The 25,889-nt window shown below is 40.7% G+C and overlaps 1 protein-coding gene across 1 annotated transcript in view; it reads left to right on the top strand.

Annotated features, from left to right (window-relative positions):
• The first annotated feature begins 10,876 nt into the window (after positions 1-10,876).
• Positions 10,877-25,889, top strand: part of FYB2 (FYN binding protein 2) — a 67,679-nt gene continuing 52,666 nt past the window's right edge. The window contains 3 exon segments of the mRNA XM_054573736.1: positions 10,877-11,633; positions 13,949-14,110; positions 15,891-15,928. Of these exon segments, the coding sequence (XP_054429711.1) occupies positions 10,877-11,633; positions 13,949-14,110; positions 15,891-15,928 (957 nt within the window).

The raw sequence follows: 25,889 nt of genomic DNA, 5'->3' as shown, positions 1-25,889 counted from the left end.
CTCTTACAAACTGCATGGCTGAATCCCCTCATGGCCGCCTGCCCTTAGTGCAAATCCTCATCCTGACTGAGCCTCCTTTGTGTCCTCGTCTCCGACTCCTCTCACAATGATCTATAGTTGCCATTTTCTGTATAGTTTACATTCTCTGGGCTGCCATCCCCGGTCAAGGCAAGAGTGACTCAGTGATCCAGGGGGATAAGGGGGATCAGGAGTCAGGATATGTCCTAAAAGTCACGCCCACGTTGCCCTGAGATGGTAACACAGCTATTAAATTAACTACCAAGTTGCTATAGACATGCAAAGTACCTCTGGTCTCCCCATTTCCCAACCCATGGGCTATGGGAGTTTTCTCCTACTTTCCAGGGCACCCTTTGCCCTGTACCCCATTAGAATAGGGATACTAAAGACATCTCCCCACTTGTATAGTTTCAGTTCTCCAAGGGAGGGAAACAGGAAGGTGGCTGAGCTTTAGCATGCAATAAATTGCTAGAGCAGCAGTGGAAATACTATAGATAGAGATTTCAGTTTCTCCTAAGGAGTTAGTAGCTAACATAGGAAATATCCCCCTTTTATCCTTGGAGCAGCCCTATTCCATTTTAAGTGCTGCTGGTATTAAGACTGTTATTTTTCATCAACAGAGACAAGAGGGAAGGAGGGAGGTGGGGGCGGGGAAAAGGAAGGGAAGGGGAAAGTCAAGGAACATATAGCAAGGACTCATGGACAAAACCAAAGGGGAAGAGCTGAGGGAGGGAAGGAGGGAGCGGGCAAGGGAAAGTGGTGGGGGGTAGGCAGAGACAAATGTATTTGAAAAAATAAATTAAAATAAAATTTAAAAAAAAAACAAAAAAAGACAACTATGGGGCATTTACACAACAGAACACTACTTGACCGTAAAAAAAAAAAAAAAAAAAAAAAAAAAGACTTATCCTTCAAATAGCCATTTGAGCTTACAACAATCTTTTTTCCCAGTGACTAGTTTTTTGTTTTTGTTTTTTGCAATAATTGCCAATTTCAATTTTTCAGTTACTGTTAGAGAACCCTTTTGGATTTTTCAAATCTGACAGTATTTTTATTATAAATGTAAACTCATGAGTTCACTGTCCTAATTTGATAATCCAGAGACTGATTAATTTTCCTTTTATCAATTTTACTCTATTGTTTTGGATAACTAGCCACATTAAATAAATTGAATATCCATAGAGGCCCAGTTAGGTTGGTTTCTCTTTACTAGAGTATTAAATTCACCTTCTAATCCATTTTAAAATGTAGTATTGAAAAGAAAAGAGGTTTCTTTCCTCTCTCTTGACATTCTCAATATGTGAAAACTGTAAAAATGTCTTTTCTAAATAACGATAGTAGTAAAAAACAGTTTCATCTGGTCTTCGAACATATTGTTGAATTTTCCTTCAATTAGCATTCTTGGGAAAAACTTGAGGTATTTTATCACACAGCTCTTCACCCAAACTTCGACCTGTGGTTTTATATGCTACATGCCATTTGGGACAATCTGCTTAAGGTTCTCTTCAATTAGCTAAATCCATTCATTTCTTTGCATTCCCTTCCCCTACCAACATATGGATAAACTGATATAAACCTGAATTACCAGGTTTATAGTTTTGGGCAATTAACCAAAATTCATTGGCAGGCCTGGCAGGATCTTTGGCAGGTTTCGAGAAGTCCTTAATAATTCCTCGCATCTCTGCTGTTGTCCGTTGGCAGCAGGTTATGGTAGTGTCTCCTCTGTGAGCTTTTGCTTTAAAGGGAGCCTCTGCAGTTACAGTATATAGTTCAATTTTTTTCTTTCATTAGGAAAAGGAAGTTAAAGTGACTCCATTCTATATATCCCCTTTCTTCACTTTCTCCTTAAACTGTATTTGTGTCCTCGTACCACTTTAACAAATTACCATGAATTTAGCATCTTAAAGCAACACAACAATATTATCTTACATTTCTGGAGCACAGAAGTCTAAAATCAAGGTGTGTGCTGAGGGCATTCTTTCCAGAGGTTTTAGGGAAGAATTCCTTTCCTGGACTTTTTTAGGTTTTGGAGGCTAGGTGCATTCCTTGGCTCATGGCCCCTTCCTCAGTCTTCATGTGGGATCTTTAATGCCCACCTCCCTCATCTCTACTTCTGCTGTCACATCTCCTTCTCTGGTTCTCCTGCTTCCCTCTTACAAGGACCCTTGTAATTACATTGGATAATCTTTCTATCTGACACTCCTTAACTTGATCATCTGCAAAGTCCTTTCGGACATGCAAGGTAGCATATTCATAGGTTTCAGGGATTAGCAACAACCCTATGAGATGAATCACCATTATTTTCCTAGATAAGGAAACATATGCAGTGAGGTTAAATAATTTGCTTAATTGTAAAGCTAATAAATGGCAGAGTTGGGATTTGACTTAGACACCTTAAGGGTTCACACTCTTAAGCTCTGTGCTCACTAATAACTCCCAATCCAAATTTCTAAACCCCAAAATATTCACATAAATAACTACCTGTTAGATGGATGGTACCCCTAAGAAGGCAACCCATATATTCTAAACTGGGCTCGTCATCTTTCCCCAACTTTTATCTCCAGTCTTCCGTCTTAGGTTCAGGAATCAACATCCATCCTCTCGCCCAATGTAGAAACTTGAGTATCATCCCAGAGTCCTCCCTTCCCTTTCCTTCAGGTCCAGTCCAAACTACTCCCTGTATATTTTCTTACCTATCACTGTCTTTTAATTCCTACCAACCCTGCCCAACTCCAGCCCCTCATCGTTTTTACTAGACCATTATAGTAGCATACTAATTGGTTTCTGGTCTTTAATCAAAATGAACTGTAAATCTAACCATGACATAATTCTATGTAAAACTCATCAGTAGCTCCCCATCCTCTCAAAAGATCAAGCTCAATCACTTTAAGGAGACTTGACCTTGACTTTTCTTCTCAAGTCTTACACATTGAACGCTGGGGCTCCAGTAATATAGAATCGATTGTTCTTTCTGTCCATGGCATGCTGTTTCATATGCCATGTTTTCACACTCATCTCTGTCAGAACTGCTCTTCCTACTATTCTTTGCTTGATTGTATTTTAGCTGAGGAATCGTCTCTAGGAAGCCTTGCGTGTGCTTCCCGTCCCGCACTGGCATCATAGCTTCTTCTCTGTGTTCACATTAGCTGACTCTGGGTCCTGATCTAGTAACTTTATGTATTGTGTTAAAATGATCAGTCTGTGTCTGCCTCTCACATTCCACCAAGCTCTGAAAGGTCAGGGGCTGTTTTGTGTGTATGTTTTTTTTAATTAAAATATAATTGATATACAACATTATATTAGTTTTAGGTATACACATAATGATATGATAATGGTATACATTGCAAAATGATCACCAAAGTAAGTCCAGTAACACCCATGATCATGAATAGTTACAATTTCTTCTTTTAAGATTTACTCTTAGCAACTTTCAAATAAGCGCTAAGGTATTATTAACTATAGTCGCCATGATGTACATTCCATGCCATGACCTACTTATTCTATAACTGGAAAATTTTACCTTTGACCCCCTTCAACCATTTACTTAGCCCCTACCCCACACCTCTGGAAACCACAAATCTATTCTCTGTATTTATGAGCTTGGTAAGTTTTGTTTTTGTTTTGTTTTGTTTTGTTTTGTTTTAGATTCCACATATGAGTGAGATGATACAGTATTTATCTTTCTATTTTTGATGTATTTCACTTAGCATAATGCCCTCAAGGTCCATCCATGTTGTTGCAAATGGCAAGATTTTATTCTTTTTATGACCGAATAATATTCCATTGTATTGTATTATATAATGCATATATAAAATATTTTCTTCATTCATTCATGGCCAAACCAGTTGTTTCTGTATCTTGGCTATTTTTTTTTTATTTTTATTTTATTTTTTTAAATTAATTTATTTACTTTTTAAATACATTTGTCTCTGCCTTCCCCCCACCTCTTTCCCTTGCCCCCTCCCACCTTCCCTCCCTCAGCTCTTCCCCTTTGGTTTTGTCCATGAGTCCTTGCTATATGTTCCTTGACTTTCCCCTTCCCTTCCCTTTCCCTGCCCCCCCCTTCCCTCTTGTCTCTGTTGATTTCTTTTCCTTTCAGTGTTGCTGGTCATATTTTCCTTGCTTCTTTGCATTGTTGGTTAGGTTCCGCTTATAGGTGAGATCATATGGTATTTGTCTTTCGCCCCCTGGCTTATTTCACTTAGCATGATGCTCTCCAGTTCCATCCATGCTGTCGCAAAGTTTAGTACTTCTTTTTTCTTTATGCTGCGTAGTATTCCATTGTGTATATGTACCATAATTTTTTGATCCAGTCATCTACTGATGGGCATTTAGGTTGCTTCCAACACTTGGCTATTGTAAATTGTGCTGCTATGAACATTGGGGTGCATAGGTTCTTTTGTATTGGCGTTTTGGTGTTCTCAGGGTATAGTCCCAGCAGGGGAATCGCTGGATCAAAAGGCAGCATCAGCAAAATGAAAAGGGAGCCAACCATTTGGGAAAATATATTTGCTAATGATACATCAGATAGAGGTTTGATCTCCAAGATATACAAAGAACTCACTCGACTTTACTCCAAGAAGACAAACGATCCAATCAAAAAATGGGCAAAGGACCTGGGCAGATGCTTTTCTAAGGAGGAGATACAGAGGGCCCAGAGGCATTTGAAAGGATGCTCTGCATCACTAGCCATCAGAGAAATGCAGATCAAAACCACCATGAGGTATCACCTCACACCGGTCAGAATGGCCATCATAAACAGATCCACAAACAACAGGTGCTGGCGAGGCTGTGGAGAAAAGGGAACTCTAGTCCACTGTTGGTGGGAATGCAGACTGGTGCAGCCACTATGGAAAGCAGTGTGGAATTTCCTCAGAAAGCTGAAAATGGAACTGCCTTTTGATCCAGCGATTCCCCTGCTGGGACTGTATCTTGGCTATTTTAAATAATGCTACAATGAACATGGGCATAAATCTATCTTTCTGAGTTAGTGTATTGTTTTCTTCAGAAAAATACTCATAAGTGGAATTGTTAAATCATATGGTAGTTCTATTCTTAATTTTTTCAGGAAACTGCATAGTGTTGTCCATAGTGGTTGTACCAATTTAGGTTCCAACTGACAGTGAAATTTAATTTGGTTCCCACCAAAAGTTTCCTTTTTTCCACATCTTCTCCAACACTTGTTTTATCTCTTGTTTTTTTTGACAATAACCATTCTAACAGGTGTGAGGTGATATCTCATTGTGGTTTTGATTTGCATTTCCCTGATGATTGGCAATGCTGAGTACCTTTTCATGTACCTGTTGGCCATCAGTATGTCTTCTTTGGAAAATCTATTTAAGTTTTCTTCCCATTTTTAAATTGAATTGTTTAATGTTTCCCTATTGAGTTGTATGAGTTCTTACAATATATGTTTTGTATAGTAACTCCTTGTCATATATATGACTTGCAAATATCTTCTCCAATTCTGTAGGTTACCTTTACATTTTGTTGATGATTTTATTTGATGTTCAGAAACTTTTGCAGTTTGATGTAGTCTTACTTGTTTATTTTTTTCTTTTGTTGCCTTTGCTTTTGCAGTCAGATGCAAAAAACCATTGCCAAGAATGATGTCAAGGAACTTACCACCTACGTTTTCTTCTAGCAGCTATGATTTCAGGTCTTATGGTCAAGTATTTAACTTTATTTTTGAGCTGATTTTTGTGTATCATGTAAGACTTAAGTCCACTTTCATTCTTTTGCTTGTGGTTGTCCAGTTATCCCAACACCGTTTATGGAAGAGACTGTCCTTTACCTCATTGTTTATTCTTGACTCCCTTGTAATAAATTAATTGACTATGTATGTGTGGATTTACCTCTGGGCTCTCTAGTCTTTTCCATTAATTTATGTGTCTTTTTAAATTCTGATACCATACTGTTTTGACTACTGTAACTTTATAATATAGTTTTAAATCAGAGCATGTCATTCTTTTAGCTTTGTTTTTCTTAAGGTTTTTTGTTTTGTTTTGTTTTGTTTTGTTTTGTTTTTGACTATTTTGGGTCTGGTGTGGCTCCACACAATTTTAAAAATATTTGTTCTATATATTTCTTTGAAAAATATTGTAATTTTGAAAGGGATTGTATTGAATGTGTAGATTACTTTTGGTAATATGGACATTTTAACAATGTTAATTCTCCCAATCCGTGAACACAGAATATCTTTCCTTTTTTTTTACATCTTCTCCAATGTCTTTCACCAGTGTCTTAGAGTTTTTAGGTACAGGCCTTTCACCTCCTTGGTTAAATTTATCACTAGGTATTTTATTCTTTCTGATGCAGTTGTCAATTGTGTTGTTTTCTTAATTTCTCTTTCTGGTAGTTTGTTTTTATTGTATAAAAACACAACAGATTTTTATATGTTAATTTTTTATCCTGCAACTTGACTGAATTTGTTTACTAATCCTAACAGGTTTTGGTGGAATCCTGGGTTTTTCTATATATAATAATATGTGATCTGCAAATGAAGACAGTTTTACTTCTTTCTTTCCAACTCAGATGCCTTTTATTTATTTTTCTTGCCTTATTATTCTGACTAGGACTTCCAATATATATTTAATAAAACTGGTGAAACTGGGCATCCTTGTGTTGTTCCTGATCTTAGAAAAAAAGCTCCCAGCTTTTCACCATTACGTATGATGTCAGCTGTGAGTTTGTTGTAAATGGCCTTTATTATGTTGGGGTATGTTCCCTCCATATTTGCTTTGTTGAGAGTTTTTATCAAAAATGGGTGATGAATTTTATAAAATGCTTTTTCTACAGCTGAGTTAATCATATGATTTTATTCTTAATTTTGTTAATGTGTATCACCTTGATCAACTTATGGATGTTGAACCATCCTTGCATCCTTGGAATAAATGCCACCTGATCATGGTGTATGATCTTTTAATGTATTGTTGAATTTGGTTTAATAATATTTTGTTGAGTATTTTTGCATCTATGTCCTTCAGGGATATTGGCCTGTAATTTTCTTTTCTTTTGGTGTCCTTCTGTGATTTTGGTGTCAGGGTTTGGGAAATGTCTTATTCATCGTTGTAACCCTAATGGCTGGCACATAATAGGAAACTAGTGAACAATTTGAGGTGACACAAATTCAATTTTGAACAAGCAGGAATTTGCTAGTTCAAGAAATTAGAAGAAAAATGGGAATTCCAGGCAGAGCACATTCAAAGGTATAAAGACATGAAAGAGCAAAATCAGTTTGGGAAGATGTAGGTAATCTAAGAAGGCCAGAAGAAAGAAGGCATGCCTGGGATGTGGTATCAGAAAATTAACAGAGGTAGGATTAGGAAAGGCCTTATATGCCTAGCAAAAAAATTGAGCTGTATCTGAAAACACTGAGGAAGCCAAGTTGAAGGATTTTAAACTGTGATGTATATGACGAGAGTTGTGTTTTTAATCAGATTTGTCTAACAGCTAGGTAAACGGTGGATTAGAGGGTCCCAGAGCAAACGTAGGAACTGTGAAGAAGTCACTTTAATGAGTGAGGAGGACTTGAAGGCAGTGGCATTTGTGTGAAGAAGGTGCAGGCTCATGGGTTTCTTAAGACTTAAGACCAGTAAGATGTGGCTACTGACAGGCTATGGGCCCAGAAAAATGGAAAATGGTTTTAACTGTAATTCCCCTTTAGCCACCTCCCAATCCGTTTTCACTCAGTTACCCTCATGTCCTCAACACTGACCTGCCATTGATGGATGATGAATAATAATCAACAGATGCACTGCATCTATTTCTCATTAAAAGAAAAATAAAATCCAAATGTTAATGCTGGAAGGGGCCTTGGAGATCACTGAAACCAACTCCTACTCTGATAAATGATTGAACCAAGGGAAAAAGAAAAAAGACTTTTCTATGGTAACTCTGAAAATCAGTGACTGGATATTGGGTCACCCTTTACTGAACGATCTGTTTAGTAATTCTCCATATAGTACTTATCTATAATATTTTAATGTGTATTTGCTTATTTTCTGCCTACCCCTGACATTAAAATGTCATATTAAAGAGCAGAGTCCTGTCCTGACCTGTGTGGCTCAGTTGGTTGGTTGGTGTCCTTCAAAGTAAAAGATCGCTGATTTGATTCATGGTGGGGGCCAATGCCAGAGTCGCAGGTTCCGTCCTCGTTCAAGGGGCAACTGACTGATGTTCCTCTCTCACATAAAAGTTTCTCATCCTCTCTTTCTCCCTCCCTTTCCCTCTCTCTAAAAATAAATAAACAAACAAACAAACAGATAACAGAGCTCTTGACTGTCTGAAACAATCTTTCACCCATATAGTAAATAATTAATGAGCATTTGTTAAAAAATAGAATGAGCCAAATATAATTAAGTTTGCTCCCTCTTATAACAATGACTTTTATACAGGACCTGGGCCATGAGGTAATCAATCCATAATTCTATTTCTTGCCAGAATTTTATCTAATCATCCCTACAGAGACTAAAATTTACCAAGTAATAACATTGTAGTTCATGTGGCTTCAGATGGTGAAGAGCTAACAATAATCATCATTATATTTCTTTTAAAATATTAACCACTGACCACTTCACACCTATTAGGATGGCTACTATCAAACAAACAAACAAACAAAATGTTGCAAGAATGTAGAAAAATTGGAGCAAAAGTTCCAGTTAGGAATATAAAATGGTACAGTTACTGTGGAAAATGGAATGGTGGTTTTTCAAAAAATTAAAAACAGAATGATCCAGCAATTCCACTTCTGAGTATACACCGAAAAGAATCGAAAACAAGGTCTCAAAAGAGATATTTTTTACACCCATGTTCAGAGCAGCATTATTCACAGTAACTGAAATGTGGAAGCAACCCAAGTACCCACCAATGGATGAATGAATAAACAAAATGTGGTATACACATGTTTTGACTATTATTCAACCTTAAAAAGGAAGGAAATTTTGCAATACACCATAACATAGATGAACCTTGAGGATGATATGCTAACTAAAATAAGTCAGTCACAAAAAGACAAGGACATATGATTCCATATACATGAGGCACCTGGAGTAGTTAAGTTTACAGACAGAAAGTAGAATGGTTGTTGCCAGGGGCTGGGGGAAGGGGGAATAGGGAGTTGTTATTTAATGAGTATAGAGCTCCAGTTTTGCAAGATGAAGAAAGTTCTGGACATTCACAACAATGTAAATTCGCTTAACAATCCTGAATTGATTAAGGTGGTAAATTTTAAGCTATGTGTATTTTGTCACAATTTTAAAAACATTAACCACTGAAGTATGTACAAATACTATCTCATTTGGTCCTTATTATAACCCTGAACTGTTAGTACAACAGTCCCATTTCATAGTGAGGAAAATAAGGTTCAGAGAAGTGAATTGTCTAAGACACATGACTAAAAAATAGAAAAGCTGAGCTTCATATGTATGTCTCTTAGTTCCATGCTCAGTGCTGGTGTCTACCACATAGCGACACCTGCTTTATGTTTCTTCTTCAATTTCCTTCCCTTCCTAAATCTTCAGAGAGCAGGCGTGAGTCAACTGTAAGCACAGTACAAAAAGGTCACCCAACATTCACTGGCCAGCAGAATCACAAGTCACTGGCAGGGAGATTATATACACACAATAAAGACTTTGAAGTGATCAGGAGAAGATGGGGGCCCTTACTTTTGAAATGACTCCATTAATTGTCCTTCCACATGTCCTCCTATGAAGACAAAAGATGACAAAATGAACTTAGAAAAATAAACTAGATCTAGTGAAAGAAAGGGGGAGAGGGGCAGTGGGACACGCACCAAGCAGGAGGCAGGCCTAACCCTACACACTTAGCCCACCGATTCACTGGGCAGTCCTGGGCACGCCCCTCCCTCTGCCCCAGCCATTGGCTTGCTATTACTGCCACCATTTTCATATACTAAATTTGAACTGAATTTAGAAGGAAGAACACAGTCTTCCAAGGGGAGTCAAAAACACAAAGAGGATCATCTAGCCTCTTACAAATATCTTTTATTTATCATGTAAAGGGATGGGCACTTAACATAGGGCAACCCTCATCCTTCTACCACTTGGCAATTTATTTTTAAAATGAGACTACACTGCTAATACCAAATTTCCCAAAGTATTTGCCTTGGTGATAAAGAGCAGCATCAGAACTGGAACACAGACTTGTCTAGTTCCAGTTTGCTCTTTTCTCCAGCTTAACAGTGTTAAGTTCAACAGCCAAGTTAGAAAGAGCCATGCAAGCACCAAGGAGACAGGGGAGAACTCAGCTCTACCTGTCATCCCGGGGAATGGGGAAGGTGAGCATTGAAGTTGCCAGAAAGCAGTTGAAGTAGGTGGGGGGTGCATTTTGTGAAGCAAGAGCACCCAAAAACGCAAGCAAGGTCAGGGTGGTGGAGAGTACAAGCTTCTTGGCAAGCTCGTAAGTAACCCTGTTCAGTTAAGGGTAATTGTTGAGCTGTGGCTGGAGATCATGAATTCCCTACCTTGTAAAGTTCATCATGTAGAAATCATAATTCCACCTTGAAGGCTATACAAAGGGGTTTAGAACATGTTCATATAGGCAGGAGGGAGCCATCAAAAAATTGTGTTGAGATTTATCAACAATTGTTAATACTACCTCCTTTATAGGTGTTTTTTATATGTTGTGAAGAAATTTTATATATATATCTGAAGTGTTGTCAAAGAAGATACAATTGTTTTCATTCCATCTCACGAAGACGGCAGCGTTACTGGCTGTCTTGCTCAGGGATGCTCAGCAACGGCGTTGCGCTGGCACGTAGAGCCCCTTGGCATGCGTAGTGAAGTCAGCTAATCATACTGTTTTTTGCTGAAAATAATAACACTTTCTATTTTCCTTTATGCTTTAGGAAAGATTAAGAAACTTCAAAGAACTCCAAGCTAAATTTCAAAAGCTTGATGTGCCATCTCTTCCAGGACCTATTAAGTTCCCAGAAGGTGTTTCTCAAAAGGGGGACATGGGCAGCGCACAGCCAACGATGACTCGGGCCAACGGGAAACTACTCTCGTCCAACCACCATCGGCCGCCATCAGATTGTTCCAGGGGTGAACCCCAGCCTCTCAAACCCCAGAAAATGAAGCTGGCACAGAAAAGTGAGATTTGGAAATATTTTGATTCCTCAGGACCTCCAGGAAGGTCTATTCATTCTGCAGCGAATTCACAGGAGACTTCTCTGCTTTTATACATGAATCAGATAAACCCTAAGATAACCAGTAAGAAGAACTTGGCGGTGACCAGTAGCTTCCGAAACAAGCTCTGGAAATGGGAGAAGGTTTCGTCTCAGAACAGTGAAATGTCATCAGCCTTTCTCCTTGCCGATTGTGGAGACAGGGCTTTCCATCTGGAAGATCAGGAAAGCACAGGGCTTTCTACTCCAAAGGGGCCCAGGGAAAAGCTTCAGATAAACGGGTCCCAGACTCTTCCTTTCCAAGGGCACTTGATGGCCCCCCAAAAATCATGCGTTGCCTCAGAAGATCCCACTTTTCAACTTTCTCCTCATGGAAGGAAGAACCTAGTGAAGTCCCATCCTGAGAGGAGCCCAGCAGGGAGCACCTGCCAGCCTGTCTATGAGAGGGAGCTAGCCAGCTGGCCACTAGGTGAGAAATCTAATCCCAACAGGTGTGGGGGGAGAGCTCACTGTGTTTTTCTAAGTTCAAGCTTGTTGACTTGAGAAGGTCACATATGTGACCTCAGGAATGTTTGCTCTAAACTACAGCACAGGTATTCTAGGACCACCAGCTAAATTGTAATTTCAGGTTTGGGCAAACTGATTAATCTCCTGGAATTAAACTGAGAGACAGTCTGGGCAAACTTTGATTTGAATCTTAGTTCTGCTTCTTACCAGATACATGAATGTGGGCAATCTGCTTAACTTACAGAACCTGGTCTGCTCTCTTAGAAATCAAACTTATCACCAATCTTCACTGTTTTGGTAAATGACATGAGGGTCCTCCTCATTGCTCACACCCAAAACCTAGGAGTCGAGCTCTATTCCTCTCTCCCTGGCTTTCTTTGCTTCCAATCCATCAGCAAGCTTTTGGTTCTACTATGAAACTATGTTCTGTGTTCCTCCACTCTGTCCACTTCTGCCCTCTGCCCATGTCCACACTACAGTCGTCTCTCACCTGGACCACTGCAGTGGCCCTACTGGTCTTTCTGCTTCCACACTCTTGCCCTCTTACAGCCTACCCTCCTCCTAGCAGGCACAGTGACCCACCAAGGACACCTTCCCAGATAAATCTTTGCTAGCCTCTCTAGCTAAAGGCCACTAGCTCACCACCAATAGTTTGCACTCTTTTATTCCATCCTGTTCTACTTTCCTTTAGAGAACTAATAGATCTCTGTAATTATCTTGTTTATTTGTTTACATGTTTATCATCAGTCTTGTCCTATTAGAATGAAAATCCCTGAGGGAAGGCCTCCATCCCCAGTCCCTAGAACCATACTAGGAATATAGTGGATAAACAGTTATTGACGAAGAGATAGGAAGGAAGAGGGGATGAATGGGAGGAAGGGTAAGTGGGAGGAAAGAAGGAAGGATGGATGGATTACCTGCCCTGTGGAATTATTACAAGGATTAAATAACTCATGTAAACAACTGGACGCAGTGCCTGGTAAAAATTAGGGGCCCAATGAGTAAGTGACCATTTGTTTTCACTGTGTCTTCTCCTTAATTTGATACAGACTGAAATTACTGACATTGGGACTTATAATTACAGCCAATGAAGAGAGGAATGTTGGCCCTGCAGGGAGGGCAAGAAGGCAGCCCCCTCCCCACTAGCACAGGACAGCAGGGCTCAGACAAAGTCACACTGGTGTTTTGGGGAAACACAAGCCAACTCCTTTAGTTTTACCATGTAATCAACCACCTTGTTATGTAAACCAAAAATCAAAGCACTTGGATGATATAAGATTTTGTGCTCTGTTAGAAGCAGCAGATATGTTTTCCATATATAATGTTGGAATTTATGTTGGAGTTTGGTTTTTTAGTGCAGAAGGATAAAAATATACAAAACTGGGACTATTCTGAAAAATTTCAGGACACAAAATCCATAGATACCTGGGCACCAGAGTCAGCCTTGAAGCCTGTCCTAGGCTGTGAGTCCCAGAAATTAGAGATTAATGCTCACTCTTCTTTAAAGCACCCTTGTTATTTGCCTGTCATAAGGACCCGAAGAATCCTTTCAGGGAAGCTATATTGTCCATTTCCTCTGAATCAGGCCCTGTACTTGGTGTCAGGAAAAGGTCAACATGGCCTAGTCCCTGCAGGAACCTACATTCACTGAGGAGTTAGACCAGCTGCTCTAAAATGCTACAATACCACTGGAGATGAGTTAACAACGTGCTATGGGGATACCAAACAGAGTTACTGACTCTGATCTTGATTTCCGATAGAAATCAAGAAAGGCTTCCTAGAGGAGGTGTCATTGGAGCAGGGCCTAAAGAAAGAGTTGAAGTTTGGCAAAAGAGAAGTAAGGGAACAGCATCTTAGAACCAGGAATGGACATGAACAAAAATCTTGGATATAAAAGAGCTTTTTAAGGCTTTTAAAGTCAAATGTAGAGAACCGAGAAGCCAGTGGTGTGCGTGAAAGATGTGTGGGCTGCAGGTCAGGGAAGTAGGAGACTAAAGTCCAGTAAGGAAATAATCTGGCAATGTTGGTCGGGGCCCTGTGGTGCGCTGTTCAAATGCCAAAGGAGGGAGTGAACAAATGTCAGGCTGAAGAAACTGGACTTCACCTTCTAGGATGGTGACAAGACAAGGCTTGTGTGTTGATCTGGACACACTGGCTACTAGGTGGAGAATACACTGGAGGGGAGTGAGAATGAGACAAGGAAACTAGCCAGTTTCACCCAACAAACCATGAACTGGAAACAATAAATAACCTACATTTTGGACTATTTGTGCTCAGAAAAACCGCTGGATGTCAAGCAGCACCAACTTCCCAAAACAAAGCCGCTGCCTTCTGTGGAGTCCCTGGGTCCTCCTCCCACAAAGCCACCAAAGCCTCCAGCGGTGAACCTCCAGGCTTTCCAGAGGCAGACAGCTGCTGTTCCCAAGATCCACGAGGGAGGTGAGGAAATGCACGCCAGCACCCCGCCGCCCCCCAACACATGCATACACGCACAGCCAGCTGGGGGAGTCTCGGCTGGCTCTGGTAAGGTTTCCCCCCAGTCACCTCCCTCTCCGCATGAGCTCCCAGGTGACAATGCTGAACTGCTTTTCCATGGGGCTGGACATCCATCACTGCTTGTTCTCACATAGAAGCCATGGCAGCTTGCCCGTGAAATGACAAATCTGCGGGAATTGGCCCCTTATCGCTCCTGAGCCAGCCTGCTTCCCCTGAGAGCATTGCATTTGATCACTGGGAATCCATCCAAGAGGAAGAAAACGAAAAGGAGCAGGGCAGGGAGGCAGAGAGCCTTTGTGTTTCTTACAAAGCCCGTGTTGTCAACACAACCTGTGCAGTAGGGGTGGGGGAGGGAGTGAAAAGGGAGGCAGTCAGTGTGAACTTGACCTGCAATCATGACGGGGGCCCCTCAGGCCTCTGTGATCTGCCTTCAATAATTCATGAAGGACTCCCATCCCTGCCCCCACTGGCCCTTTCTGGGACTGGAAGCATCCTTAGGAGCCATTTCTCTGTGCTGTTATGTGTCTTCCTCTGCTACACAAAGGAGCACTTATGCACTCTACACCCCACCGCAGTTCAATCCTGTTGACATTTTAAACACCTTTGCTTCTGTTTGCTGTAATGAAACATGAGGTAAACATACACTCTGGGGCCGTGTGGACTGCTGGGAGAACATTTGTTTCACTGTGACCATGAGTGTCAGCAGGTGGTCCACTAAGAGAGCTACCTCAAGCTCATTGCTCATTTGACGGCCTTGGACAACCTCGTGGTTGCATTTCTTAAACTCAGTGGTTCTTGAACTTGAGAGTGCATCAGAATCACCTAGAAGACCTATTAAAACACATTGTTGGGCCCCAATCCCAGAGTTTCTGATTCATTAGGCCTGGGTTAGAGGCCTGAGCATTTGCCTCTTTAATAAGTTGTCTGGGGATGTTGATGCTGCTGGCCCAGGGACTACACTTTGAGAACCACTGCTCTAAGTCATCTGACATCTTATCCTACAGTAAAATTTCCTTAGAACTATACTTTCAGGCTATGGCCGCCTCCATATCAGAGAAGGCTAAGTATGATTTTTATAAACATTGAATAATTTAGGTCTCAAACCATCTCTCTGAAAAGGAAGAAGTTTGTCAGAGAACATAGAACAAAATACTAAGTGTTTTGTTATAAAATGGGCTTTGTAAGTCCCAGCTTCCCCACTTACTAGCTATTTAAGTTTGGGCATATTACTCATGGAGCCTCATTGTCCTTGCCTGTAAATGGGGATGATAATAACACTCATCTCCTAGGACTGTTGAGAGGGTAAACAAATGAGATGAGGCATGGAAAGACCTAAAAGTTACTGGCACATGAGTAAGTGCTCAGTAAATGCAATAGTATTATTTCAAGCATGCGTTGAGTAGCTGCACTCCCTTTGCCAGGCCCTGAAATAGAGAGAAGAGACTAAGTGAGAAACCCAACAGACGTTCTGGTATTCCCAGAGGTCAAGGTCGAGTACAGGAGATTGTACTCCTAATTAAGCACCATAAAGTGTGGGTGGAGGCTGCAGTGCAGGACAGATGACCCCGTGGGTGCCGGGGAAGGGGAGGCTTGACGCACAGGTGAATTGCCAACCCATATTTTGTCTCTGGGGTCAGATCACTGCACAAACATAATGAAACATATTTGCTTTAATAAGGCTGCCGCTAACATCTCTTTTTCACTTTCTCTTTTGCTTTCGCAGCAGCTGAGGAGAAGGGCTACCTGCCTCCAGAGAGGTGAGTACTTGTTTTTAAATTGTATAGGAAGATAACCTGCCAACAAGGCCACTGAGCCTACCCAAGAGCTGGCAGCAAGCACAGGCCAGGGGCTGGTATTTCTTCAAAGGGTTGTGGGACGAACAGATTTATAAGCTACAAACTGCAACTCTTGTTTTAGATGAGAGGTTAAATAAACCTCATCTAACAGCCATGCTGACATTAAGTTGCAAAGATGGTCCTCTGAGGTACTTTTATTTATTGTACAGTTGGGTTCAGTAAATTGAAACATCAGCTTCCATCTTAATAAATTGAATTAGAGGCTACAGAATGTTGAGGGCAGCTGGCATGATGTTAGGAACTGGTAATGCTCCTAACAATAGACAGAGGACCTTCTATTTTTGGTGCACTTGTTCTGAGAATTTTACCATGTAAGCATCAGTTCATTAATTCACTCAGCCAGGCCCTGTTGAACCCTGTGATGTGTGTCACGCATTGAACTCGCTACTTGATACAGATTTTCTCATTTCATCTTCGTAAGAAGTCAGTGAAGTTGCTGCCACTGTCTTTATTTTGTAGCTAAAGACATGAGGGCTCAGAAAGTCTGCCATTTGCAGAGCTGTGGTTCTCACTCAGTTATGCCCACACCATTTTTTACTGTGATATAATTGACATATAACATTGTGTAAGTTTGAGGTGCACAACCTGTCGAATTGATACATTTATATTTTGCAATATGATTACTACAGCAACCTAGCTAACACCTTCATCACGTCACATAATTATTTCTTTTTTGTGTGTTGAAAAGAGTTAAGATCTAGTTTCTTAGCAACTTTGAAGTTTATAATAAGTATGTATTTTTTCACTCTAATCACTACATTGTGCATTAGCTCTCCAGAACTTACTGTGTACTAGTTGCAAGTTGACTGGGGTTGCTCCTCCGCCTGGAGTGAGCTTGCCTCTGGCTGATCTAGGATTGCCTTGGCTGGGGCGGCTGGTGCAACCTGCCTTGGCACCATCTGTCTTACCCTCCAGCCAACTAACTCAGGGATGTTCTCCCAGCAGTGGCAGCAGACAAGCCCAGCTGCACAAACATTTTCCAAGCCTCTGCTATACCACATTTGCTAGCATCCTATTGGTCAAAGCAAGTCACATGCCTAACCCTGAGTCACAGTAGGATCCCAGGCACTGAAACTTTACATAACAAAATGCAGGGTTCTAGGAAGGGGTGAAGAATAGAAGCATCAATCCAATCAATCTAGCACTGAAGAGGAAATATTTGACATGAATATTGAGAGTCAACATCTGCTGGATAACATGGGAAGAGGTACCATAGGCAGAGGCAGGAAGTATAAAGTAACACACCTTATGTTGGAAACTAGAAATACAATAGTTCAGTGGAGTTAGAGTATAGAAAGTGTTGTAAGGATTGGAAAGAAACGAGATTGTCGAGGTAGACAGGAACCAACTCGTGGAGGATCTTGTACCCCAAGGAATAGGTAAGACAGTTGTATTTAACAAGGAGCCGACTACGTGATTCATGTGCTCCAGGAATGCTTGGTTAGTGGTTACTGTTACATGACAGCACAAGTAGGTCAGTAGAAATGCATTCTATGTGCATGCATTTGGATAAAGAAAAACAATGGTTTGCATTATTTACTGGATGAACATCATCCCCAGTGAGACAGTGTGAGGGGACAATGGCATTCTCATGAACCTTGAGTCAGTCATGGTTCCCTCGTGCCTCGCATAGTGTGAGCATCTTAGTGTGACTGAGTGTACCATGATCGCAGTGTTTAGGTAGACATGCATTTTTCCTGCCACTTGGCTCTAAACTAAGCTGACTTCTCTCTCACTTTCATCAGAGAAACAGCAATCCATTTCAACCTTGGGCACAAACTTGCTGTGATGGGCAAGTACTGGGAAATCGTAGTCTCTAATGTGACACCTTGTTCCTGAGGGATTTACAAGGGCAATTTGACTGTACTGTTCTTTCGTACTGAGGATAGAACTGAATCTACTCTCATCTGAAATGAGATTCATTTTACCTCAGTTATGACACGACCATAGTGCTGTGAGAGTGAAAGACAGAAGAGATGAAAAGGGACCAGGATTCCTAGGGGCAGCTTCATGGAGGAAGAAAGAACTTGAGGTGTATCCTGTTTGGTGGATTGGAATTAGATAGGTTTTTTGTTGTTGTTGTTCCCTTATTTGAGACTGTAAGACAGGTGAGGACAAGGTATCGTTCTTGGAAGTAACCACATTGTTAACTTATAGTTGGTTAGTGAATGGAATGATAGACAGAGGAATGGATAAAAGGATGGATAGATGGATGAATGGATTGACAAGTGGATGAACCAATGCATATTTACTATAGAGCTAGAACATGATTGAAAGCAAGGCAGTAGTAATAAAGAGGAGTATGTGAAGAGACAAAAATATTCTAATATGGGAAAATAAGAGGTGAGTTTTTGGATCCTAATGTGCAGTGAGTGCCATACTAAGGAATTTGAACTCCATTTTGTCAATGATAAGAAATTAGTTTGAACTCCATAAATGTCTGTGACCCTGCATATCCTCTACTTGCAGGGAGCATAAGGCTGCTGGTCCCCTGCTGGAATCCGCAGACATTGGCCCCATCCTTACTCATCTTTGTGAAAGGGGTGCAGGGCAGGGTAGAGGCAAGCATGTTGCTCCTTCTTGTCAGATTTCTGGGCCCTCATCTATTTCATTATTTGAGCCCAGGTAACAACATATTTTGGCCACCCATGACTCCCTCTGCTTTGGCCATGGAGAGGGATCAGATACTTGACTCTTCATTTGGGGAACTCCCCTTCCCTCCACTCTATATCACTGGCAAATGTTCATTGCTCTTGAACTGAGGAAGTAACATTGCCATAACTGATAAATAAGCAGTTGTAAAATCAACAAATTTAACCATGTGATTTCAATGCTTTTAAATGTGTGAGAATCATCTATGAATTTCTACCTTTCTATGGATAGTGTTTCCTTTAAATTTTCTCTCTCTGCTGGAGATTGGACAAAACATTGCTGTTCCTAAAGTATATTTTGCTAAAAATCTTCCATTATTACCCAGCTTTCCAAATTCATTGGCAATTAGTTATGCAAAAAATGTCCAGTTGTTTCTATGTTAGTCCTATAGTCCAAAATAAATTGTTGTCATGTTCTTCCTTTAAAAAAAAGAAATTGGTTTGAACTAGTAAATGCCATAATGCTGAGCAACCTTGGATACAACTTCCATGGAAACTGGTGCTTGTTTGGGAAGAACATTTCCACATTTATGGTATTAATCTTCAATACAGACATTGTGTTAGGAATTGGGTAGGCAGGGTCTCATTGCTGGGAGGGGACCCAACAACTATCTGATGTAGCCAAGCCGTACAGCATAATGTTAACAGAAACCTGGATTTCTAATTCATGCCTTACCACTTAATATCTCTGTAACCTTGGACAAATGACTTAACTTCTACAAACCTCAGTTTCTACATATGTAAAATGGGATGTTGGGAATACTTAACTCATACAGTTGTGATGAAGATTAGATGAAATCATGATTGCAAAGGGTTTAGTGTAGCACCTAACATATAGAGTGTTCAATAAACCTCACTTAGAATTTATATAACCTTCCACCAAAGGCAAGAATTCAGGCTCAGAACCTTAGTCTCTTTAAAAATCCTCTGATAGGGAGCTCATTACCTGGAGAGTTCAGTGTTTTTATTTGTTAGGGCAGATTTTTTTTCATTTAACACATATTTATTGAACATCTACTATATTTCAAATCCTTATATATTGTACATTGAGGATACAGCAGTGTATAAAGGAGGGAAAAATACTTTACATGTACTCACACACATATGCACACACACATTTGTTTGTTTATTCAAAACTCCTTCAAGCTGAGCTGGGAAAAAGAAAAGATCGCCTTCCTACCTCAGGCTCACAACCGCCTGGCCAAGATCAACTCATTGGTACAATGAACACTATCTTTACCCTTCTTTACATGACAATTCTTAAAACATCTAAGGACTATATTCTTCTTTGAACTAAAACACATCTTTGTAATTGTTATTCTTTTTTTTGGTCTTATTTATTTATTAATATATATTTTATTGATTATACTATTACAGTTGTCCCATTTTTCTCTCCCCTTTATTTCCCTCCACCCTGCACCACCTCACCCCCCAGCATTCCTCCTCACCCTTAGTTCATGTCCATGGGTTGTACATTTAAGTTCTTTGGCTTCTCCATTTCCTAAACTATTCTTAACCTCCCCCTGCCTATTTTGTACCTAGTATTTATGCTGCTTTTTCCCTGTACCTTTTCCCCCATTCCCTTCCCCTCTCTTTTACAGTTCATAGTTTTGATCTTCTTTTTCTTAGATAAGTCCCTTTAACGTTTCATATAATAAGGGCTTGGTGATGATGAACTCCTTTAGCTTTACCTTATCTAGGAAGCACTTTGTCTGCCCTTCCATTTTAAATGATAGCTTTGCTGGATAGAGTAATCTTGGTTGTAGGTCCTTGCCTTTCATGACTTTGAATACTTCTTTCCAGCCCCTTCTTGCCTGTAAGGTTTCTTTGGAGAAATCAGCTGATAGTCTTATGGGAACTCCTTTGTAGGTAACTGTGTCTTTTTCTCTTGCTGCTTTTAAGATTCTCTCCTTATCTTTAATCTTGGGTAATTTAATTATGATGTGCCTTGGTGTGTGCTTTCTCGGGTCCAACTTCTTTGGGACTCTCTGAGCTTCCTGGACTTCCTGGAAGTCTCTTTCCTTGGCCAGATTGGGGAAGTTCTCCATTATTTTTTCAAATAAGTTTTCAATTTCTTGCTCTTCCTCTTCTCCTTCTGGCACCCCTATGATTCGGATGTTGGAATGTTTAAAGTTGTCCTAGAGGTTCCTAAGCCTCCCTTTATTTTTTTGAATTCTTGTTTCTTCCTTCTGTTCTGGTTGAATGTTTATCTCTTCCCTCTGCTCCAAATCATTGATTTGAGTCCCAGTTTCCTTCCCTTTACTGTTGGTTCTCTGTATATTTTTCTTTATTTCACTTTGTGTAGCCTTCACTTTTTCTTCCATTTTGCAACCATACTCAACGTTTTCTGTGAGCATCCTGATTACCAGTGTTTTGAACTGCACATCTGATAGGTTGGCTATCTGTTCATCATTTAGTTCTATTTTTGGAGCTTTGATCTGTTCTTTCTTTTGGGCCATATTTCTTTGTCTACATGCTCCTGTTACTTTGGAAGGGGTGGAGCCTTAGGTATTCACCAGGGTGCAGCAACCCACGTCCTGAGTTGTGACTCTGTTGGGGAGGGGGCTGAGAGGGAACAATAGTGCTTGCTTGGCTCTCCGCTGGCTTTCTGTCACTTCCCCTGCTACCCACAAGCAAATTGGGCCCTTCTGGTGCTGATTCCCAGATAGGGGTGTTTGTGTACATTTCTAGGGCCCAACAAACTCTCCGGTGAGGCTGGGAGTTTCTCCTGCTGCCACAACCCCCTTCAGAGATTTTGAGGCTTTTTCCCCCCTGCACTGGAACCCTGGATTGCACGGTCTATCTTGCTCCCCAGCTGTTCCTCCGGTTTATCCACACACAAATGTGGGACCACCTGGTCCTCCAGCTGTTGCTTTGCCTGGCATCTTCTCCACCCCAACTGCCCATCTCCACCCCTCCTACCAGTCTGGATAGATGTTTCTTCTTTAGCTCCTTGGTTGTCAGATTTCCATGTAGTTCGATTTTCTGGCAGTTCTGATTATTTTTTGTTTTTAAATTTGTTGTCCTTCTTTTGGTTGTACAAGGAGGCAAAGTGTATCTACCTATGCCTCAATCTTGGCTGAAAGTCCTATTGTTGTTCTGCTACAGTTGTCCCAATTTTCCCCTGCTGCTCTCCCATGTCCCGCCCCCTGCATAGTCAATCCCCACCCTGTTGTCCACATCCATGGGTCCTTTATACTTGTTCTTTAATTAGGCTCTTTCCCTTCTTTCTTCCCTTATTTTCCTCCCCGCTCCCCTCTGGTCCCAAGACAGGAGTCTTCATGTTTTGGCTGTATTTCAATGAAGCGCGCGCGCACACACACACACACACACACACACACACACACACACACATTTTAATCACCTTTTTAGAAACTCAGTGCATTTGCAATAACCGTTTTTGTTTCTGAACTTCTTCATATTATCTATTAAATATGAAAAGTCACATTGTATAATGGAGTCAGGTTCAAACCCATCCTCAGAGCTTTAACATACATATCTTCAGAGTGGACACAATAATATTTACTTCATTGAAGACTAAATGAGATAAATTGTATAAATCATATAAGTCATGGGAAACATAGAAGGTGCTCACTGAGTCTTTGTTTCTTCAACCCTTGGCTTCTCCATCTCTGTTGTCTCTGGAATGTTATTAATATCTCCTTAGTTCCCAACAGTGAAATGACGCCTTGGACATTATTCTTTGCTATCCCTTTTTCATGCAAACCAAGCTGGCTGGCATCTCTCTTGATTCACATCCCCTATGTGTGTGAGCCAAGCAGTTAGTCCCAGGGCAGCTGTCAACACTGGGTCTCTATCAGTACTTAGCAGAGTTGGCTAATATTATATTCATTAGCTATAAATATGTCTTTTCTCCCATTAGGAAGTGTCAGCGCCTAGTCCTGACTCAGGAAATCTCAGACTAGACATTAAGTAAGGGAGAGGCTGTTTGTTTCAGGAGCAGAAGAGATTCAGACAGTTCAGTGTTTCTCAGATGCCAGTCCGTGGGTGGATCTCAGGAGTCTACCACTTTCTCTCCTGAACTTTTTAATTTTGTGTTTTTGTTTTGATGATAGTCTTTAAAAGATAATCTAAGCCTATTATGAATCTTCTGGATGACCTCTTTCAACCTACTACTTTGGAACACGTGTTTGTATTTGTATATTTGTATTGGTATTTCTACCCCATGCTGAGTGGGAAGTACCAATGCCTCCCTTCTAGGGACACAGATTGTGGAACTGTCTAGGCCCTCTATGAGAGAGCCAGGAAGAGAGATGCTGTGGAAGTAAGGAATAAATGCCCTACCAAGGCATTCACATAAAATAATAATAACACAATGACATTGTGGCCAAACAAAATACATTTTTACTCCTTATTTGAATAGTAGTAAGTACTATAAAGAAAAAAATATTTTTAAGTATTAGGGTAGTAACTGGGGATTGAAATAGAGGCAGTATATGATGGTCAAGAAAGATCTGTCTGAGGTGGTAGCATTTGGGTTGAGACCTGAATTAAGAGGATCCAATCATGGAAGGTCTAGGAAAAGAACATTCCAGGAGAGGGCACATCTGGTGCCAACTCTCAAGGCAGAACACCCCCCACCCCATGTTCAGGGAGCTGGAGAGGAGGGGAACAGAGCTGAAACACAGTGCACTAGGGGAATGGCTGCGAGTCATGGAATGAATTTGGATTTTGTTCAAAATGCATTGGGAAGCCGTAGGAGAATTGTAAGCTGTGAAAAGAGGAAGGACAGCCTAGGGAACCACTGGAACAACAACAAAACAATGATAATAACATTAAAAATAGCAATCAACACTTATGTAGTGTCTGTTCTAAGTTCATGTATGATTCCATTTATGACAATTAAGAAGTAGATTGACATCATCCCATTTTACAGATAAGAAAACTGAGTCACAGACAGGTAGAATAACTTGGCATGCTCAAGGTGGTAGAAATGGAGATAAAGAAATCAGTGGATTCAAGTTATTTGGGAGGAAAGCCAGCAATTGCTGGATCAGCTCTAGGGAGTGAGATGTGAAAGAAAGATAGGAATCTAGGGAAACTTGTAAGTGATTTGCTGTTTCTGTCATTGTTGATATGAACCCATGTAGAGTGCTCAGTACAAGACAGACCCTTCCTGAAAGCTATTTGGGATTGATTTCTACTTAACAAAACAAAAGTAGTATGTTATTGTGCCTTTGTGTGTGCATGTAAGATCAGAATCTCTAAAGGCTGGTTTTTTGATTGTTTGCAACTACAGTGCTCTTTCCTGAATGGCTGTGTTTTAGGTGATTGTGACTGGTATGGACCTGCTCTGACTGACCAACAGCAAAGCAGGCTCCTGGTAGGATGCCCAGGATGAGAAAGTGGGCCCGTAGCTCCCTGTGTGCTAAACTGAATTGCTTTGGGGAAAAAAAGAAGAGGAGGAATTTTTTAAGCCTGTACCTTTTAAAGTTTTAGACCCAGAACATTCATGTGGCATCAGCCTAAGCCACTTCAATAACTTATTATCCCTTTTTAATTGGACTTCAGGGACACAACAAGGCCACTGTTTGACCTGCCTTTCAAAGGTAGGGGCTGTAGATTTACTTAGGGTTTTTCTCTTCTTTTGTGTTTTCAAATATTATTCCTTTCTTAAAAATCACTTAAAGGTTGTTTATTGAGAACTTTCTATCGACAAAGTCTCGTGCCCTACATTTAGGTCCACTGTCTTATTTTAAATCTTTCAGCTACAACTACCCCATAAAGTGAGCAGACGCTCTGACCACGGGGTCAAGTTACATCATTCAGGGTGATGCAGCTGGATCAGTGGTATCAGGGACTGGCTGAGTCAGCCTGGCTCCAGAGCACAGCCTCTCACCACCTACTCCCAGCTACCTTACAGAGGAGTCACATGGAACTTCTCCTATGACAAAAGAGGGCACAGTATAATGGACTCATGGCCTGCTCTACAAATTGAGGCTGGACATTTTCCTGGCGAGTGTTCTCTGAAGGCCTGCCTTAGGGTTGCATTTTCCTGTCTCCAGAAAGATCTGTGTGTGGGAGGCTGGCCAGGGTGGAGCTGAAGTGCGCAAGCATTTGCAGCTACCCTTGCCTTCTCTCTTTAGTCGTATTCTAATGATAAGCTGGGGAAAAAAGTCTTGCGTAAGAACAAATCAGAGAGTTACAAGTTGCATATTTGGAGCCTATTTTTGTACATAGAGAGGCATAAGGAAAGGCCGAAGGGAAGCTAAGCTCTGAGTATGGCCATGTGCGGGGCAGTACTCCACCCTATACATCTGTAAGACTCATCTGAGCCCCGTGACCATCTTGGGAGGGCAAAATTCATATTCCCTTTCTTAGATGAGAAATGAAGGGCTCAGACATGTCATAACTTTCCCTGAAGTACAAGATAATACAGAGCTTGCCCAGGATGTGAACTCAGGACTGTATGTGTATAGAGATTTTCAGCTATACTATCCTGCCTCAGAATTTTTCCAACATGAAGGTTCAGGGAGATATCTACTAGACTATAAACTCCATGAAAGAAGGGATTGTCCATCTTTTTAACCTTTGTTTCCTCATAAAGTTGACATGCAAGTAATAATTATTTAATGACTAAGTGATAGACCTATGGAGTGACAGATAAACAGATTGATGATGAGAAGAATGCACAGATAGAATGACATTTCTTTCCATGAACTTTTACATGAATATAGAAAACATTCCAAGAATGTTATCTATTACCTTTATATTTTGCATCGATGTGCACATGCAATGTTGTATTTTTCTACTAGTAAACAGAGCTGAATAATTAGGATGATCTGAGCTCTTTATTTGCTCTTTCATATCATGTAAGAGTTACTGCCATGTGAAAATATGGATTCACATTAAATCCTCTCTTTCCTCTGCTTTTTCTTAGCTAGTGTCCAGCAAGTGACACTCTGCCAAGAAGCTTGTCATTATTATTTTAGCTGTCATGGTGCTCTTTCCCTTCTTCTGTGGACTCAATGCACTTTGAACTCAAAATTTATTTAAGCTAATCACCGAGCTCTTGACCTCTATTTTTCATTTAGAATAAATTTTAAAATTGCACACTTTACCGGGACCAAGAAGATCCTATATATTCTGACTCCTCTTTACTCTCCACTCTTGACTCCTCTCCTAACTCTCTCCCTTGACACCACTCTTTAGCCCACTGACCAGCATTTTGGCTTCACCTCAAATACAACAAGC

This window comes from Pteronotus mesoamericanus, unplaced genomic scaffold, assembly GCF_021234165.1.
Source record: "Pteronotus mesoamericanus isolate MK-2021 breed Mesoamerican mustached bat unplaced genomic scaffold, CSHL_Meso_final contig_105, whole genome shotgun sequence".
NCBI classification, from domain to species: Eukaryota; Metazoa; Chordata; class Mammalia; order Chiroptera; family Mormoopidae; genus Pteronotus; species Pteronotus mesoamericanus.
This window is presented reverse-complemented; position numbering and strand designations above follow the sequence as displayed.